The 13734-nt window shown below is 40.9% G+C and overlaps 1 protein-coding gene across 2 annotated transcripts in view; it reads right to left on the bottom strand.

Annotated features, from left to right (window-relative positions):
- Positions 1 to 1489: 1489 nt before the first annotated feature.
- Positions 1490 to 13734, bottom strand: part of LOC145443175 (uncharacterized) — a 132498-nt gene continuing 120253 nt past the window's right edge. Inside the window, exons 84-87 of one of the 2 annotated variants that reach the window (XM_080321166.1) lie at positions 10861 to 11178; positions 5765 to 6191; positions 2305 to 3819; positions 1490 to 1686 (exon numbers count right to left, since the gene is read on the bottom strand). In XM_080321166.1, the coding sequence (XP_080177292.1) occupies positions 1583 to 1686; positions 2305 to 3819; positions 5765 to 6191; positions 10861 to 11178 (2364 nt within the window). In that variant the 3' untranslated portion in view covers positions 1490 to 1582. Of the gene's footprint in view, positions 1687 to 2304; positions 3820 to 5758; positions 6192 to 10860; positions 11179 to 13734 lie in introns of those variants that run through there. The other variant, XM_080321167.1, reaches the window with a different exon arrangement.

The raw sequence follows: 13734 nt of genomic DNA, 5'->3' as shown, positions 1-13734 counted from the left end.
AACGTTAGCAAGACAACTGATGTTCACCGCATTGACGTAGTCAGGGGTGAATGGGACCATGCCATTCCAAAATTTCTCAAGAATATTCGTAATATTTATAAATAGTGGAATATTTTCTGGCAGATGGATTCAAAGTAAAAAATTTTCGCGCGATTTGGTGTTTCTACCCCTACGTGTCTTGATTATGAGAATACGGTATCATAGATACACTAGAATAGCCCAAGGCCGTGGGGTTGCAGGAGTTTTCAACAAAGTAATTAATAAGAATGAGCCCGCCCGAAGTGAATAATCTGCGTTAATGCTTATGAATGTATATTCTTATTCCATGATCAATGTTCAAAATTATAATTATACGTGCTGTAAATTTTCGAAGGATCCACTTGCTCATACACTCACCAATATCATGGATCAAATTCATTAATTTATGCAACAAATTTTCACGCTTCGCGCGACTAAAAGTCAAATATACTTTGATTTTTGATCACATTCATATCACCGATTTGGGCTCGCCCGTGAATCGTTCGCCCAATCCAGATATAGTTCGCAACTGCAGGAATGTGTGCGTCTCTGAATTGTATGTACATTGTACAAAGGGTAGGATGGACGGATATGTGGCGCGTTCCCACGAGGGGGCTCCCCTAAACTCATGAAAAAAATTCAGGAATCCGGCCCGCCTCATGTTCATGTTCCCCTATCCGGCCCGCCGGATGAAACAGTTGCCCGCCCTTGCCCTAGCACATTATGCTTGCAAAATCGGTCGTATACATGACATTCTGGGTTAATTTCAACTTTTTAAAGTCCACCGGTCCGCCAAATATTTTTTGAGATTTTACCGGTCTGGTGAAAAAGGTTGAGAACCACTGCTCTAAAGCATGACCTCTCTAAACGAACCGTGACTGAAAACTGTGGCTTGAACGCGATGACAAAATGAAAGTGACGACTTCACTTAGTGAAGAGAATTACTTGCTGTGACTCTGAGTAGCCACCTGACTCACCTCGCCTATATCTCTGTCTTCTAAACTTTTCCCTACCTCGCCCAGGCATTGCTTCATTGATTTGCTACCATCTTTCAATTTCCTTTTTTAACTAACATTAGTTACAGATAGACTATGTAGAGACAAGTGCACTTGTTTGATGCGGGTGTGATCAGACTAGATGATTTCCAAGGTCGTATTGATCATTCCTACCGGATACCGAATACTGTGTATGCATATTTTCTGTACCCGCTTTATTGCTGTGGGCTTGTTATGTTTTTCAGTTGGATGAAAAAATAAAGACTCTCTCTTCCTTCTCTTTTATTTTTCTATTGTTTCTTTCCAAACGAAAATAAATTATTATCATTTTCATGTCTTAACAGTTTCTTGTCAATCCATTCTGTTGGTCAACCAAATCAACTTGACGGCTATGCACTTGAAAAAGCATATATAGAAACCAAATCCCTACCTATCTGCCGCAACAACATAAAACTATGAATGGACTCGGTAAAACGTGAAATAAAATCAAACTATATATCTATACCAAAACGAACTAGTCACATAACTAAACTGCGCTTTAAAATTACAAAATCAAGCAAGATTAGCAATCAATGCGGAATCTTATCCCCATATTCGTTCACAATAGTTGCACGCAATTCCATGAAAGTTCTCTTCAGAGACTGCAGACCTTCAAGGCTCGACGAACTGGAATCTGAAAGCGCAAAGTGAGTTGCATCATTACAATTCTGATAGCATCATTCCGACTGTTGTGAGCAATAGGCCTGTGCGATGCAAATCAATTTTTTTTATAGCAGTCGTGCTTGAGGTTGTGACAGGTCACGCTTTTTGTTCAATGTTCACAAATTCTTATTAGCAAGAATAAACTAGCAACTAGCACTACTCACTTTTCAAGACTCACAAATAAAACAAGAATTACGACCTATAAGAATTCACAAGTAACTAGATTACTAACTGAATTTCAAATGAGCTAAGAAATATTGGGCAAAAAATCGGGTTTTTGAGTTTGAAACGGGAGTTGTTTTTTACCCAAAAGTCACCCCTGACTACGCCACTGTTAGTAATGATGAATCTTAGCTAGCAATGGATGCAAGTGTTTTTTAGTTGTTGCGAAACTAAAGTTTTTTAAATGAGCAACTAGAACCACTCTTATTTCAAAATCAGTAACTAGAACTAGAACTACTCCATAACACAGTAGGTAGTTAACTATCAGCTAACTACGTTGGTAGTTTGTACAATTCGGCTCAAATCATCCCCAACGCGTAACAATCGAACCAGCACATGGAGGAAACTAATCAAAATCAACACTTACCTACAGTCGAAGATCCAATCGCAGTCTCACGGCTAGGCTGACTGGACACTCTACCGCCGTGACTTGACGTTTCTGGTTCATCCACGGTATCCGAAACGCGACTAGCTACAGTCAAATGACTCCCAAAACTATTTTGCGACACAGACGCCTCAAATTCTGAAGCGTCAGTCACACCATCGCTGATTGCCACGTGACTCGAAGCACCCAGTTCTTCACCAGTATCCAATGAATGACTTGCTACTGTAACACTACTCAAAAAACTATTCTGAGACACAGAAGGCTCAAATTCCGAAGCGCCAGCCACATCATCGCTGATTTCCGTGTGACTCAAAGCCCCCAGTTCTTCATCGGTATCCAACGAACGACCCGCTACAGTCACAGAACTCAAAAAACTATTCTGAGACATAGAAGGCTCAAATTCCGAAGCGCCAGCCACATCATCGCTGATTTTCGTGTGACTCAAAGCCCCGAGTTCTTCATCCGTACCCAACGAACGACTCGCTACAGCAACAGAACTCAAAAAACTATTTTGAGACACAGACGCCTCGAATTCAGGTACAGCATCACCAATATCCCGATGACTTGAAGTGCTCCTATTTTCGCCGCTATCCAACACACGACTACCTATAGTTACACTACTCACGAAACTTTTACGAGACTCAGGCATCACCAACGTAGAAGAATCAGTGACGTCTTTTTCGCGCTTCACACGAGTCGAAGGGATGTCTTTCGTCATTTTATCACTACGATGAGATTTAGACGGGCGGTGACTGTTTTTCTTTGAAGGTTTTGTGTATTTGTTGGTAAGATTTGTATGGTCCATGCTTTTACGATCGCTTTTGACATGATTTTCTGTTTTTACAGGAGGTGAATGTGCTTCATGAGACGGTTGAATATCTGCATCGGAAATAGGCGGATGTACTGTTTTAACTCTGTAAGAAATCACTCTTGACGGAGACGGTTTGCGTCCAAACTTTGTGACGTCGCTATGGTCTTGTTGTTTGGTATTTTTCACTACCTTATTCACATCGGAACCTTTCAAATACTTTAAAATCTCAGCCACGAGACCTTTCGGTAAATCAATGGTCGAAATTTTAGGTTTCGCATCAAATCCGCTGTGTGATGATGCTCGATTTTGAGTGCTTGATACAACATCGTCTGAGAGAATTTTCTCGATATTATTGAATCTTTTCTCCAGCTTTGCGATGAGAGCCGCTTTATTGGCGGCGTCCAGACGATCTTGCAAACTTTGTGGTTTAGTTCTGACTGGGATATACAGATTTGGGATTGGGACATGCTTGATCTCTACCGGGACAGGCTTGATTTTGACCGGGGCAGGCTTGATTGTGTCCAGAAGTGGCTTGCTTGCGACCTGGTCCGTCTCAGGAACTGGCTGGAGCGTGGGGGTGAATTCGATCGGTTTCACCATACTTTCCCTCACCATTTCCGGGGTGACCAGTTTGTTCACGGACAGCAGGCCCCATTCCGGCATTTCTCTCGGTATCAGTGGTATTTCTGAAAATGCAGAAAAAAAGTACAAACCAGGCCGACGCAGCCAAGGTGTTTGTAGTGATGAAAATTAAATCTTATTGTGACTCAGATGATACGTTTGCATGTTAGCGTCATGGCGAAACTGGATAGACTCTAAGGCTTAGAGTCTAAGCAGTTTTGATTGACAACAGACATCAAACAATCAATCAGCGGTTATATTATTTCAATCAGTTTGTCGATAATGTCATTGGGTCTTCCGTAACAAAGGGAATTTGGCAATTTGGATGAGTGGAACTAGAAACTAACAGATATGAATTCGCCAACCACAGCCTCAAAGGGGGTCAGTAACAGGGTTATATTGACTCGAGTCGCGATATTTTGGTGACTTGACTTGACTCGAGTCATTTTTCAAATGCATATAATGACTGGACTCGAGACTCCAGACTAGGACGGCCAAGACAAGAGATCTCATTTGAACTTCAAGTCACCATATGATTGGTATTTCGTGCATCAGTCCTGATACTTGGAAAATAGGGCCAGAAACTGTTAGGATCGAGGAAAATGACGATATTCAGAATGCGAGTCATTCTATATCACTCGAGCAGTGTTGAAAAAAGTGGGCTAAACCAGATTGAATTCAAAACTGAACAGTCAACTCAATGATGTTGACTCGAACTCGAGTCACAACACTATGGCTCGGACTCAACCATCTACTCACTGACTTGGACTTGACTCGGTGGTGAATTGAAAGAGACTCGACTTGACTCGCGTCAAATCTATGTGAGATTGACTTGTGACTCGGAACCCTGTGATCTGACTACAATCCTTGTTGTGAACCACAGCTTTAAACTACTGCTACAGCTAGTTACGGCTTACAATATTTTAGACAAAATAGTTCTAGAACAAATACGTTATTACTAGGGCAAGTTTTTGTTGCAGTTAAATCCGTGGAAAGTCGCATTTATTCATTTATTTTAGAAAAAAAGTCGCAGAAGTTGCATTCTGACCACATTTTGCTCGGTTGACTAAAAAAAGGTCGATTTCCCGGCTCAGCTCCTGAAATACCCGTAAAAGCGTTACTCCGGTGCTGATTGATGGTGTTTCAGTCGAATTTGGCCGTGTATTTCACCAAAATCGAAAATAATTTCATGAAAAATCGAAAAAGTGGCATGAAAAATATGGACAAAAGTTGCAAAAAGTTGCACAATAAGATTCCTTTAAAGAGCTTAAAACAGCATTCTACATATCTTACGAGTATTTAGGAAGCTGCCGGAAGCTGTCAAAAAAAGTTGCAAAAGTTGCAAAAACTTGCCCTAGTTATTACTTACTGTACCAGCAAACCGCTTCTTCTACTTTCACTCGAGTAGAACATCACAATGTTACTTTTACATCTACTTGAGTAGCAACGATGACTACTTTGGCCACTAGGGCTGTTCAAAAAGAACTTTTTTATCAGCAAATTTTACCGGCTACTTGATAAAATTGCTAGGTTACTTAAAAAAAACCGCTGCACACCAATTTTGGCTCAATTCCAACCAGTAGAACCAAAGTTATTGATGTTCACAATTTAGGATTTCATTTCATATTAATTACGGCGTTGGCTAAATCAATAATAAATAATGAAAGAATTTGCCACCGTAAATAATATTTTTTTTCAAATCCAAAATTTTGTACCGTACTCGAATAAATTAGCTTCTACTGGTTGGAATCGAGACAAATTCGTTGTGCATCGTTTTTTTCAGACAATTTCATGGCGTAGCCAGCAAAATTTATACTTATTTTTATCAAATGAATCTAGAATTTTCTACTATTATAACTTCGATTTTGCTGGTAAAAATTGAGCCGAAATTGCTGTACAGAGTATTTTTAGATAACCAAACAATTTTATCAAGTAGCCAGTAAAATTTGAAATAAAAGTCATTTTTGAACAGCCCGATTGATCACCTCTGCCAAAGAAAATCACACTTACCAACAACAGGCTCAGGCTCTGGCTTTGGTTTGTCCCCCAAATCGTAAACAACTCCCTTTCCGAGCTCCCTCTCTATCTCTTCAAAAGTAACGGTTTCTTTCTGGCACCTCACGTACAAGTCAACGTCACAGGCCAGCAAAAACTCAAAGTCCAGACCGCATTTGCCGTAATCAACGGCAAAGCGAAGCTTTGAAATACCGGTTTGTGTGCTCTGGTGTAAAGCGGCTGTACTGGGGGCATGGATTCTTCTTTCGATCGCAGATAACAAATCCGTTTCGCTTTCCTTGGGTATTAAAATCGCTGTGGGATGGCCCGGTTCTTGTACGGACGTGTCTATCGTAACGCAGGGCTTAGAAGGGCGTCTACGTAAGTTTTGAGGCAATGTTAGCGAGGTAGACTTTGTGGTATCGATATTTTTCGCGGGCATCTAAAAAAAACGTAATAGAATGATTTAAGTTAATGGTAGAATTTGACAACTTGATAATTTTCAGCTTTTCCAAATTAGAATTACCGAATTCTGTGAAAACTGTGGAATTGATTACAATTCCAATTTAGAAAAAAATACAGAAACAATCAAGTACAGTTCATATCAAATTCAGAGTTCCTCCTCAAAAGCACGAGAATGGCAAATGTCTGTACGGTACAGCAAGCTTGGCTCGTTCCATACTGTACTGTACAGTTCTCCTGTACCATTTTCGAAAACACTAGACATTACATTGGAATTAAAATTAGAGCATAGAAACACTAAACAAATTAGATTACCGGGATTTCACTTAAATTAGTCTATTTAGCCAACAATAATTATCCATTTGTCCAAGTCTGGCCTGCAGCAGTGGTTCTCAACATTAGTACCCTGGGGTCCGATAAAATTATTTCAATACATTTCATTTTATTCAATTTCATGTTATACGTGGTACTTTTGAAGCGTCAGCTTGGCGAGGTCTTGTTAAAACTCACTAATTTGATATTGACGGTTTGTTTTGTTTTGAAAGAACTGCGACTTTGCTGTTTTCTAGCCTCCATTGTTCTACAAAATGTCGCTGAATTGCACTGTCAAAATGTAACAAATTCTGATTAAAGAGTCTCAAGCTTCACTGATTTTAAAGAGGTGTTGGCGACTTTTAGACGGATTGGTACAACTCTTGCTGCATTGTAATGAGGGATAAGTTCAAAGTAGAATATGTACAATATCTTATGATACATTTTGCTTTATCCACATAAAACCAGACATTTCTTTTCTCTAGTTAATAGACATGTTTCATGAGGCCATGATTGATGCTCGACGAAAGTGATTAACTCAATTCTTAGTCCACAGCTTCTCAAATTCTGCGGTTAAGCTGCTCATAACTTTCAGCTGTCCGTAATTTAACATTGATGGCAGAAACCATGGTTATTTAGGTCAAAGGAGTTTTTGGACTAGGTCGCAATACGCAACTATCCAATAAAAAATTTAGGTAAGAACTGCTGTGTCAAACAATAATAACCAGGGCGACTTTTTTGACCTGCCAAACTGAAGATTTTGACGTAAAAATGAAAATGTTGACATTTTGTTTACCTTAAAAACTTAATTTTGACCTCCCGTACCTAAAAATTAAGTCTTTTCGCACATAATGTTGAAATTCTACTGGTTATCTTCATTTCTCGTTGGAAATGATTGTCCTTACGATGTAGTTTGGCCTGAAAAAGCTGTTTAGACTTGAAAACTGGCAAATTTTTACATGAAAAAACTTTATTTTAACGAAATCAGGACAATGAAGAATTCCAGTTGTTCATCACATATGGTAGAAATAATTGGAATTTGTTGTAGTACAACGAACGATACTTTCCTACATTATCGGGTAGAAAGTGCCTGTCCTTACTAAGTAGCTAGCCGAGATCGGAGAAAGATCGTTCAACAGCAGCGGTTGTTGGCTGGCAACACTGACGTTGTGCGTACACTACTGGTGACAAACCGTGTTGCTTCATTCTGACAATGTCGTCTACATCAGTGGTTCTCAACCTTTTTCACCTCGCGGACCGGTAAAATTTCGAAAAATGTCCTGGCGGACCGGTGACCTTTCAAAATTGAAATGAAGCTGAAATTTAGATTATGCAACCGTTTTTTTGCGATTATATAGTGCTAGCGAGTGACATTTAGCTGGTTTTGATCGCAATTAATTATCTTAATGATGGCATCTATGTGATGTTATGATAGTCAGTCTGCTGAGTCAAGGTGAAATAGCCTTGTCCAGATAAACGTGCTACTGCTGAGAATCGACTTTCGCGCCGAATGCCGTGGGTTTAACCGACCACGCCAACTCGAATAATATTCTTCTCTTTGACAATATCGAGAGAAGAAGCGTTTCGGAGTCGAACCTATAGCACCTTGTCGTGCTACCTTGCTTATGGCCCACTGCCACCGGAGGCATAGGCTACTCCTGCAACTAGGAATACAATGCGTGCAGCAAGAAAACACCATACAGCAACTATACCGGTCATCCGCGAATCCGTGCCGATAAAGCACCTCGTCAGCCCTTCCCCAAAAACGTTGGTCTTGGGCCCCAACAGCGCGACAAGACAAACTTCAGGGGTTTCGCCGCCAGAACATACAGCGGAGTGGATGTTCCACCTGTACTTGTCAGCACATTCATTCTGCCCAGTGTAAGCAGAGAGTTTATGTTGCTTCATCGCGCCAATAGCGTAAATTTTCGATCATTCATGACCAGGCCTGTTTATTTTTGGATATTGGGTTTTCTTTTGGAGATTCTCCAAAAATAAGATTTGAAAACATCCAAAAATAAGCTTTTTTTGGATGATGTGTTTTCAAGTTTTTTAGTGAAATGCACGAGTCATAGCAGTGTAAATACTGTTGAAACAACCAGGAAACTCACAAACACGCACAACAACAGCATGTGTGTGAGGGAGGGGGTCTCCGAAACGCTAAAAGTACTTCCCCTCACTGGAAGGATCAGAGGCGACACGACAAGGGTTGAAGAGGCGGCATGGTATGAAATCGTGCGAGTGTGGTGCGGGCGGGGCCTTGTCCATCTGATCGTGGAGCAGCAGAATGATCTCTATCGCCTGGTCGAACGCCTTCGAGCTCGGTGCTCAGCTGAGGACTGGGACAATGACACCCGCGACGTGGAAGGTCCTCTGGTCAGAGGGTGCTGGGCTATCAAGTTCACTGAGTCACGCAATTTCGTGGAGGATCAGAGTGTGCACTGTGCAGTCCTCGACCTTCTCGAGAATATCGACGAAGAAGAGAAGCCGTCCCCGTGTGAGGCAGCCAGGAGCCTTATAGCAGGGCTCATCGACGGCATAAAGAAAATTGAAGTTGCCGACGATGAAAGGGTTCTGCCCTGTCTACCACACCAAGTGGTGCAACCTCGTAGGCAGGACAGAACAAACACTTCTTGCTCTTTTAGATTCTAATAATATACACAAGAGTGATACATATATGTTAGCTACTTTATTTGCAGCTCAGTGAATTGATCGACAAACACCGGGGTGGGCTGTCGAATAAGTGGACACCTGAGGAGATACAGAATATCGAAGACCAATTCCAATTCATGTCTGTTCGATACAAAATGGACGTTACTTTCAAGCGAATTATTGACGAGCGACAGTTCTTTGGACCATATGGCTCGATGTTTCCCACAACTGCGACGGTCGAAGCCGATTTCTCGAAAATGAACTGGGAGAAGGGTCTCTAGTCTCTACCGGGTGTCACCCACTGATTTTTATTTCGAGGGCATTCTCCAGGCCAGACTTTGTGACGAAAGTATTGGAAAGTTAGATCAAGATCACTGATGATGTCGATGTGTTGAAGGACATGAATACATGATAATATCACACTTTCGGTGAAGTTTTTTATGTAGTATTAGGGCTAAAGACACCTTTATTTCTTATTTTTGGAGATTCTCCAAAAATAAAATTTGAAAACATCCAAAACTAAGCTATTTTTGTTATTTTTGGAGAAATCCAAAAATAAACAGGCCTGTTCATGACTGAATCGGTTTTCTCGCTGCCGAATTCTTAGCACATCTTTCGAGTCCCATGTTAGCCTAAACTTCATTATGAGTTGGTACGTCGTGGCGCGGTAATGGCTGACGCCTAAATGACTATTTCTATAAATCATGCATATTTCTCCGAGAAGGACACCTAATAAACAAGACATTTAGTGACACTAAATCGCGCAAAGCGCGAAAAGAAATTGAAAAATGTTGGAAAAAGTTTTAAAAGAATACGCTATGAATTATGTTAATTTGCAAAATAATTTTGGGCTCTTTCCAAGTTCAGCCCCTCTTTAATTGGGCGGTTTGGGGTGCCTCAGTTATGGTCCTGCACAAATTGAATGAATCAAAAACGAATAATCGCGCAACTGCGCTGTTTAGCGATGAGTCAGCCCGTACCTGTTCTGTATTTGTCGCTCTCATGTTGTCAAATGACACGTCTTGAACTTTAAATGAAGAAGAACATGTTACCAGCCCTAATGTTACCTCACAAAGTTCTGCATCAGTTTAAGATTTGATGTTTTCTTTATTTTATCAATGGACAAGCCTTTCACATCGCATCTTGAATTTAAGGTATAGAATTGTAATATACCTGGCGGACCGGCAGGAATGTCGTCGCGGACCAGCACCGGTCCGCGGACCGGCGGTTGAGAACCACTGGTCTACATCACAATTTTAATCATGTGCTTCTTAATATAAGAACCATGCGTTGCCCACGCAGTCTTGCTTCAGTTAGGATATTGCGGTACGTCGAGCATAACACCATGTCAACCTATTTGTTTCATTTGACCATTTATGATTCACAGTGAGCAGACAATGGGCCGTCTAGAACGGCAGGCATATAAAATCGGCTACAAAATGTCAAATGATAAGTTTACCGACAAACATTTACGATACATACGAAATGCAGGTTGTAAAATAATTTTGGATTTGTGGACAATTTGTCATAAAATTTTGACTATTTTTGATATGTGAAAAAAAAATAGTCTACTTATAATTTTCACGTGACATTCGAATGAAACAGGGTGGATTTAGGCGCACGGAATCCAGGATTTCGATTCAAACACAGAAAACGAAGAAAAATCTCAAACAAAACCAGCTCACCAAATGACTCATCGTCCATAAGCGATTCTTCCTCGATTCCACGGCGCCGAACAGAAAAAACACCACTCCGTTTTCGAACAAAGTCCCGACAACCAAAAACAGCAGACAAGCTCCTATACCCGCGTGTACAGCCGGCACACCCTCGCTCCCTTCTACGTACTGCAGTAATATCCAAGATACTGCGACTGCAATCCCTGATATCAAAATGGGGAGGAAGAACTTCCGCGTTCGAAAGTCCTTTTCGATAGTCTGCTTGGTCAGGGAGAATTTCTCATGCGCTCTCGAAGAAGGATATATGGAATCGCTCAGGAATGATGCCTGAAAAGGAAAACAGTAGCAAATCTCAGTGTTGTAACCACGTCACAAGGCTCAGAGTCGCAAGTCAAACTCACTTAGTTTTGACTCAAGTCAAGTCGAGTCATTTTCAATTCACCACCGTGTCAAGTCCGAGTCCAAGTTAGCGAAAATAGGGTCAAGTGCAAGTCATGGTATGATGACTCGAGTCCGAGTCCAAGACATTCTGTTGACTACTCAGTTTCCGGTTAAAGTCTTGCTAAACCCGCATTTTATAACTGTGTCAGTTGATATTGATTGGTTCGCATTTATAATACACTAGTTTTCTTCACTTTTGGCAATTTCTGGCTGCATTGTCAAGTATAGCAGTATCAATAAACGATATCCTAACAGCGTGGTTACTTTACTATTCTTCAAAATTACAATGAAATGTCGGTCTAAGCCAGTGGTTCCCAACGTGGGCGATTTGTCGGTCCAGGGGGGCGAAAACGGACGAAGGGGGCGATAGGAGGGCGATGGCGCGTTGAAATGGCTATATTGCCGTCCATGACCGTAACTGCCACACCCAAACCCCCAATTGGGATGGGGGCCCGAGCTCGAAGGGGGCCCACAATTTTTTCGTGATTTAACATTATGTATTTTGGAAATTTAGGCAACTTTTTCAAGAAATTTTCGCGCTACGCGCCATTTCGTGGCCGCATATTTCTTGCTTATCAGATACCCTTCCTCCAAGAAATAATACGCATGAGTTATAGAAATGGGCATCTCGGCGTCACCGATTAACACACCATGACGCACCAAGACATGTAAAGTTTCAGGCCATGTAACATGCGACTCCGAAAAGTGTGCCAGAACGAGAAAACCTTGGCGGAAAAGGACTGCCTTCATGCTGACCGACTTCGATATATATACGATATACATATATATATAATTGTCCATAGGCGCCTGAATGGCTGGCGCCAAATGTTCCTGTCCTGGCAATGAGAACCCCACAAAAAATGCCATCTCGCAGAGAAAAAATAATTGCCAGTGCAGAAATACCAATTTGAAATCGTGTGCGTCGTTTAGTTTAGTACAGAGGTCTCAAACTCAAATGTGCTCGCGGGCCATTTCCCAGTTTTTGATGACGCCGCGGGCCGCAGCACCAATCTTAGGGATATTCAATGTATAATTTCAAAGTAGGCCTTATTTGACGGGACCTTGCAGACAGGCATTCCACAAACATCGTGGCAATGTAATTTGCTATTGCATTATTCACTCTTGACACGAAAAAAAACATTTTCAAATATTTCAATAAAATTGATTTTGTGTCGGGCATAATTTTTTTAATTAATGAGTTATAGACATCATACGAGAGCATGCCTCATGACATTGTAAAACTATCGGGCTATAATATTGCAGCTAGTGGACATTTAACGTGCCACAATTCTATGTAAAATATTTTAAAATCTACTGAAGATTGATCTGATATCAGAGCATTTTAGCGGTGTAGCATAATCCTGGTTTTGATAAAGTCGTGATAAGTATCGGCTGTTGTTACTGTCATTGCCAAAGTCAAACTTAAATCAGCGTTCGATTTTGCCTTCGATTAATATTGGAATATATCAATAACCAATAACAACCTAAATATAATCATTATCGAGCCATAGTAATAGCATTGCTTCTTAACCTTTTTAGCGATCGTACACCTTGTGCTTCCGATATGATTTCTAGTAGCCCCTGTCCATTTACACCACAGTTTCTGATGGTACCTATATTAAAATCAGAAAGCCCATTCACATGAAATCGCGCGCAGCGCGGGGACTATTTTCCAGCTGAATCAATTGGCCCAGAATATATTCCACAGAATATAGGCCTAATTCCACAATGCATCTCGTACACCCTGATGTGGTACTTCGTACCCCGATGGAGTCTACGGACCCTGGTTAAGAACCCATGGAATCGAAATGTCCAATCGGCGAAGAATTCATTGGTGTTACAGCTGTAGAGCGTACTACTATCTTACTCGCCAACGATAATAACATGGATAAAGAGAACAAACAACACATAGCATAATTAGCATATATTCAACTATACGTCACAGGGGTCACAGAATACCAATGGCTGCCATACTGACCTGATTAGATAGCTATATAGGCCTACCCCACGCAATTCATGCTACATCCTTTTCATATATATTACTATTCCCCATGACAGTATCACAGATTCTTGCGTCCATAGGCTTACCAACCAAGTCACCGATCCGAGTCGCAAGTCCTTCTTTGATTTTGACGTTTGACCCGACTCAACTCGAGTCATTTTAATTTAATCACCCAGTCAATCCAAAATCGAATAACGAAAAGGTCGCATCAAACCAAATCATAATTTTCAGTCACGAATCATCAACGGGTCATGTCGTATCATTATAAACTAGAAATGAGACGTAATAGTCGATCTTCCACAGCATGGTAGCTTTTAAAAGTGATGTGATAGTGAAGTTTGTTGAGATTTCGGTTATTTTATAGTAGCTGCACGTGAACTTTAAGTTTATATATCTAAAAAAGATATACGACAGACAGACAGACAGAAGTTTATTTTCAT

This window comes from Botryllus schlosseri, chromosome 7, assembly GCF_051294905.1.
Source record: "Botryllus schlosseri isolate E-star chromosome 7, Bs_hap1, whole genome shotgun sequence".
NCBI classification, from domain to species: domain Eukaryota; kingdom Metazoa; phylum Chordata; class Ascidiacea; order Stolidobranchia; family Styelidae; genus Botryllus; species Botryllus schlosseri.
This window is presented reverse-complemented; position numbering and strand designations above follow the sequence as displayed.